The sequence below is a fragment of the Cyprinodon variegatus genome, unplaced genomic scaffold (assembly GCF_000732505.1).
Source record: "Cyprinodon variegatus isolate N-32 unplaced genomic scaffold, C_variegatus-1.0 Scaffold822, whole genome shotgun sequence".
In the NCBI taxonomy this organism is placed as follows: Eukaryota; Metazoa; Chordata; class Actinopteri; order Cyprinodontiformes; family Cyprinodontidae; genus Cyprinodon; species Cyprinodon variegatus.
This window is the reverse complement of record NW_015151275.1, coordinates 258,340-264,669: the sequence shown is the minus strand read 5'-3', so window position 1 is coordinate 264,669 and position 6,330 is coordinate 258,340. Positions and strand designations below refer to the sequence as shown.

The 6,330-nt window shown below is 41.7% G+C and overlaps 2 protein-coding genes across 2 annotated transcripts in view; both read right to left on the bottom strand.

The window, feature by feature from the left end:
• LOC107098921 (deoxyribonuclease-1-like) overlaps positions 1 to 3,838 on the bottom strand; it is a 7,640-nt gene extending 3,802 nt beyond the window's left edge. The window contains exons 1-3 of the mRNA XM_015396812.1: positions 3,726 to 3,838; positions 868 to 1,023; positions 230 to 318 (exon numbers count right to left, since the gene is read on the bottom strand). Coding sequence (XP_015252298.1) covers positions 230 to 318; positions 868 to 1,014 — 236 coding nt within the window. The 5' untranslated portion in view covers positions 1,015 to 1,023; positions 3,726 to 3,838. The remainder of the gene's footprint in view (positions 1 to 229; positions 319 to 867; positions 1,024 to 3,725) is intronic.
• A 1,504-nt stretch (positions 3,839 to 5,342) lies between these two features.
• The window catches only part of rpl10 (ribosomal protein L10), a 4,062-nt gene continuing 3,074 nt past the window's right edge, over positions 5,343 to 6,330 (bottom strand). Inside the window, exons 4-6 of the mRNA XM_015396811.1 lie at positions 6,048 to 6,186; positions 5,808 to 5,970; positions 5,343 to 5,551 (exon numbers count right to left, since the gene is read on the bottom strand). Of these exons, the coding sequence (XP_015252297.1) occupies positions 5,396 to 5,551; positions 5,808 to 5,970; positions 6,048 to 6,186 (458 nt within the window). The 3' untranslated portion in view covers positions 5,343 to 5,395. The remainder of the gene's footprint in view (positions 5,552 to 5,807; positions 5,971 to 6,047; positions 6,187 to 6,330) is intronic.

Below are 6,330 nucleotides of genomic sequence, written 5' to 3'. Positions count from 1 at the left end.
AAGGCTAATCATGTTTTGGGTGTACTATTCCTTTAATTCCACTTTGGGATTAACAAACTACTTTAGAATTTGAGTTTTATTAACAAACGTCTTCAGAATTTGAGTTTTGCATGTTGGGGGATCAACGTGAAGCGATATACTGGGATTAAACTACCTGCCATCATGAGATGCATTCAGTCTAACATCATTGAAAATGTGCTGAAGAGCTTGAAACCAGATGATGCTTCACCTTTTTATAGCCTGAAGCAGCTTTGGTAGAGCCGTCCCTTTACTGTCTCTGACCTCCTGCAGCAAACACACGTCACAGCGGCTAATAATCTGAAACAGAAAGCAAACAGCAGAGGCATTGCTTGGTGGCGGAACTCACTCGCAGTTTCACCTCATGAGGCAGAAAATAAACTCATAATCAAGGTCAGAAAAGTCCCGGCTGGAATTCAGAAAACATCTCCAGGTCTCACCTTTTCTGTAGATGTTCAGCGTGTTTAGAGGATGAATGATGGTGAATGTGAAAACGGTCACCAGGATAACCACTAGCTGTCAGGAATTAATCTGCTGCCATGTTTTATTCTAACCTGTCTGAACGCCGATCCAGACGTCAATCAACCCTCTAAGATTTGTTGGTTTCTCTGTTCTTGTCTGGTTGCCCCTACCTTCATTTCATTTCAAACTAACATGGTTTTCATCACCAGAGCATAGACCTCGTCCGACTTCACCAAACCAGATTCATCTTCCTGCTCAGGACAACATCTGAGTTGAGCGTTTCTGCGTGTTGAGTGGACTAGGCGTCCATGAAAGACCTGGAAAATATTCTTCAGCATCATTGCATTTATTCTGCAAAATACCAAAGCAGTGTGATCAAATCCTCACCTTGGCTAGAATAGTCATAACAGCTTCCTTATTGGCTTTGGAGTTCCCAAAATTATGAAGATTGAAGGCACAGATCCGGAAGTTTTCCCCATGAACATCAGCCACACCCAGGAGGAAGGAGAGCAGGAGGAGCAGCAGGGACGCCATCGCAAAGGGCTGTTCGACAGGAAGTCAGCATGTGTTTGGGTTAAACATCCATCATCTTTTTACAGATCATCTTTACTTTCAGTGTATAATAAAGAAAAGGAAATCAAATAAAAATGTCTGTTCATGTGCAGCTGTTGAAAAGCGGCTTCAGCTTATCCCCACATCAGGCTCATATATCTGGGAGTTTTTTTTAAAGAGATGGATGCAGGTGTTTCCTCCCATCATCACAGGTCTAACACACACTCACCTAAATGCTCCCCCTGCTGGACATGCTATCTCACTACACCTGCGCATGCATCAAGTTCTCAACATTCTCTCTCATGTTTCAAAACAAAAAAACATTTTCTGAGCCAAAAAAACAAACAAACTATTCATAAATTAGACATTGAAATAAAAAATATTAAAAAGAAAACTTTTCAAAGGTAACTTTGCTCTTTTCTCATATTTTGGCTTTTTTAGATCTTGTTTCCTCATTTTATTTTTGCAGATTTTATTATTTCTATTTCATAACTGAGTTTTAAGAATTGCCTTCTTTTCAAATAGCCTTTTAAGATTTCACATCAGCCCAATCCCAAAAAGTTCATTATGGTGTAAGTAGTCGCACACTTGTTTCACAACTACTTTCTACAGATCAGAAAGGAAGATTGGATATAGGTCTATAATTGACCAAGTCATCTGGGTCAAGAGACGGCTTCTTAAAGGTATAGTGGAGGATTTTTGAGAACTTTTGAAAAGACCCGCCCTCTCCACTTTAGAAAAACTTATGCACAAGCACAACCCTGTACCCACTCCCAAGAGGGAATGCCTTTTAAACGCGTACAAGAGCGTGCACGTGCCAATTTCCTCATGCACGCTCTGTTTAGAAATTGCTGTTTACATCGTTCATATAAGCTCACTTTCCTAAAGATGATTTTTCCAGCGGTAAGAGAAAATGGGCACGAGCGCGTACAGCCTTACATAAACATATCACATGAATGCCTGACAGTTAGGAGAACCACTGATTTAGATGATCCACCCTGAAATGAAACATCCTACATTATAGCTTTAATTAAAGGTTTAATTCCAGCAATCTTAAAAGCCTTAGGTACATATCCCTGTAACAGAGATAGATTAATCACATCTAAAATGGAGGAGGAGATCAAAGGGAATACCTCCTTAAATAACCTGGTTGGAACTGGAACTAACATACAAGTTGAAGACAATAGTTTTGCTAACTGAAAGTTCAACTGAATCAAAGCAGTCTAAACCCGGTTTAGATTCCATGACTAACTCAGATGCTGCCCCACCATCCAGAGACAAACCAATCATGGATAGAGGAGTGCTTATGATCTTATTTTTAATAAGATCAATCTTATTTTTAATAAGATCAATCTTATTTATAAAGAATCCCATAAACTCATTGCTGCAGGTGGAATGGACGGTTCAACAGAGCTATGGCTCTGGGTGAGTTTGGCAACTGTATTAAAAACATATCTAGGATTATTTTTGTTCTCCTCTATTAATGAGGAGAAATATGCTGCTCTTGCTTTACAAAGGGTCCTCTTATACAGCAGTAAACTATTTTTCCAGACTAGGAAGGACTCCCGCAGGCCTGTGGAGCGATATTTTCTCTCCAGTTTCCTAGCATTTTGCTTTAAAGTGTGCAACTCTGCGCCTGCTTTTCATTTTTAACGGTTTTCATTTCCAAAGGAGCTGCGTTGTCTAAGGCAGTACGCAGAGAACTAGCAACCCCATCAACAAAATCATCAACCAGTGAAGGGGAATAAGCTATGCTTTTGCACTCTGCAGATACTGGAGAGATTAACCTCCTGAGAAAATGTAGAAGATGTGTCCACCAGGAGACTAAAAATAGAGCTTTAAGTATTGAATAATCAGACATTCCAAGTCAGTGTTTAAAGCAAACATTAACTGTGGTTAAAGTTTAGAAATATGTCAATAACTGAGTTTTCTCAGTGACTCGGTTCTCCTACCAGAACTTCCTCATTTCCTAATGTCAAACATACATTATCAGTCTCAGTTTCTAGTCAGCATGCAGATAAATATCCTGTTTGGCTCCAGCAAAAATCAAGGAATCAAAAACTGGTTCAAACCGGAGCAGAAGAACCAGAAATCAGATTTCCTCCAAACTGAACCTGTTTGCCCAGAACCAGAATCTCAGAAATCCAACTTTTTGTGACACTTCTAAGAATTTTTCAGCTCTGCTGCTGGGAGCTTCCCAGTTTATGTATTTAATGGTATCAGAGTCAGAGGGGCTGAACAGCCTCCATGCTGCTGGTTCAGATTATTATCGGTTAAAAATCATTGTTATATCTGCTGCTTTGTGTCGAGGAATCCTCAGAATCTGAGTCAGTGAGTTTGAGAAGGAAAACTCTCCTGTTAGTGTAGCTCTGCCACAGTTAGATGCTAACCAACTGTAGAAGTTATTGTTCTAATAAACCTGTCAGGACTTGAATGAGCAAACCAGAGCTGCAGTATGTAGAAGCTCAACATGTGGATTTAATTGTTTTCCAGCAGGATGTGTGGATGGCTGTAGCTGTGCAGAAGTTAGAATGTGTCTGTCACACAGAACTAAAGCACACAGAACTAAAGAGGATTTCTTTCCTCTCATTTTTTTGTTCTTCCAGTTTTAATAAGCAACATTTTCACAGATTCATTGATTTGGTTTCAAACCTCAAATCCTCATTAAAATAAAAGTTATTTCAAAGACTCACGGCTTTCAGCAGAGGGACTTTCAGGCTGTTTCTTTCCGTCCTTCTTCTCTCTGTTTGAAACTTAAAACTGGGTGGGCCTCTGTGTTTCCTGTGGGCGGGGCCAAACCTCCTCCTAAAGGACAAACTATATTTATATCTCCTGATTAATCCTGATTATAAGAAACCTTTAAGTTAACTTGATCCTGGATCAGATCAAACCAGCAGGTACTTTTCTCTTTATTTAGTTCAATATTTAGAAACTAAAACATTCCTGCTTGATCAGACCATAAAAACAATAAATATGCAGAAAAGATGGTTAAAAGTTTTCTATATTTCTGCTTCATCATATAAACCTGCTGCTTTCTCATTTAATCATGTGATTTAACTGTCAAAGCTCTCTGAACGGTTACTGCAGCCCGGCAGGAAGAGTGAATCTGGCTGTTAATGAGATTTACACATTTTACGGCAGTTCTAATGCAAGAACAACAAAAAGAGTGTTAAAGTTTAAAGTTGGTTAAAGTTTAAGCAGCTTTTCTGGCTCCTCTGCCACCAGTTTTAATCATGGAGTCCCAGAAGCGAACAGGAAACATTTTAATGAATGAAATGAGCCAAAGAGCTGCAGGTCGCAGAGCTTCGGTCTAACGACAGGAAACGGATCCAGCTTCAGGATCTCTGAAGCTTTAAGTTTCATTCAGCTTCATTTCTGAATCAGAGTAAAACAAATAGAAATACTTCAAACAGAGCAATCAGGTGTGGTTTCAGGGGCAAATATCACAGAAATAATCAGTTTTATTTCTGCAGAACAGGTCAGAACCAGATTCACGGGGACATTGGCCCCCGTTAGCCTCCGTCTAGAAACACCCATGTTTACAGAGAGTAGGGGTCAAAGGTCAGTGCTCAGACACCTGACTCAGTTCCTGGTTCTAGTTTCTAGAATCTAGTTTGGAACAGAAAGATTCAGGCAAAATCTGAAGCAAAGTCAGGAGAAAGAAGCATCACCGGTTCTTTCTTCATGGTCTTAAGCTTTACTTTGTGCTTGAAATTATTTTATTTCCATATTGGTTGATTTGTTTTGCTGTAGCTCATACGGGCTGGACAGACTGACCGTCTGCCTTTACAAATAGTTTTTTAAATCTTATTTTCATTGCAGTGAGTTTAATCAAATTGTGAACTTTCTATACATTAAATGTTTAGATTTTCTCCATAAACAGGCTAAAGTCCAGGAGTCTAAATCACCCAAACTGATGTCATGACAGCTTTTTCCACATGATGGCGCTGTACAGCAAATGGAGCATTGCACAGGGTGTCTTCCTGAGTTTTTCCTCTCCACTGTCACTACAAGCATGCTTAGTGAGGGATTGCTGAAGACTCATTGAGTCTCTGATCTGGTTAATCTGTATCTATAGAGACCATAGATAACATGTTAATTGGAGCTATAGGAATTAACTGAATAGAACTTTTAGTCATATCAATCATCTGATTGCGTCCTTAAAGGCCACGCCCCTTTCCCTGATGTCAGAGGCTGAACTGTTTGATGGGTTTAAAATGGAAGAAGTCAACATTTCCTCCTGTTTCAATCCTCCAGCCAACAGATTAGATGTTTTTATGCAACAAGTAGAAATAAAAGCAAAGCAGGTCTTTTTCTGAACCAAATCTGTTTATTGTCTGTCTGCGGTCAGAGCGTGCAGAGGTTAGTTGGCGTGCAGAGCCTTCCAGCGGGACAGGGGGCCTCTGCTGGGGATGTATTTCACCCCACAGCCATCAGGGATCAGACGCTTCTCCGCCATCATGTCATCGAAGTCACAGGCGTTGAACTTCGTGAAGCCGTACTTCTTGGAAATGTGGATCTGCAGATCAGAGTGATGACATCACTACAGGCTCACAGCAAACATCAGCAGTAAAGAGGAAAATGGCGGGTTTGTCTCAGCGGTCCCTTAAAGCCCTCAGCACCTCCCAGCTGAGGACTTACACAACCACAGAATCACTGTCTGCAGCTTTTGCACACCGGAGCCGCACTGCAGCAGAACCGGTCGGCTTAATAAGCTGCAGAGCAGAACCGGCAGGTTCTGCAACCAGATGACATCCCTTTAGGTGGGACTTTACCTTCTGGCGTCCGGGGAACTTGAACTTGGCTCTGCGCAGAGCCTCCACCACGTGCTCCTTGTTCTGAGCCTTGGTACGCACAGACATGATCACCTGGCCGATGTGGACTCTGGCTACGGTACCCTGGGGTTTACCGAAGGCGCCACGCATCCCCGTCTGGAGCCTGAAGAGATTCAGACGGGAAAAAATTACCAAAAACACTCAAAGAATCCAAACAGCGGCGCCGCTTTGATGGCTAACCTATCAGCTCCGGCGCAGGACAACATCTTGTTGATTCGGATGACGTGGAAGGGATGCAGCCGCATGCGGATGTGGAAGCCATCTTTACCACAGGTTTTCACCATGTACTTGTTAGCACAGATCCGGGCGGCCTCCAGAGCTATGGAGAACAGAGCAGAAGGTCAGAGGAGAGAACAGAGCAGAAGGTCAGAGGAGAGAACAGAGCAGAAGGTCAGAGGAGAGAACAGAGCAGAAGGTCAGAGGAGAGAACAGAGCAGAAGGTCAGAGGAGAGAACAGAGCAGA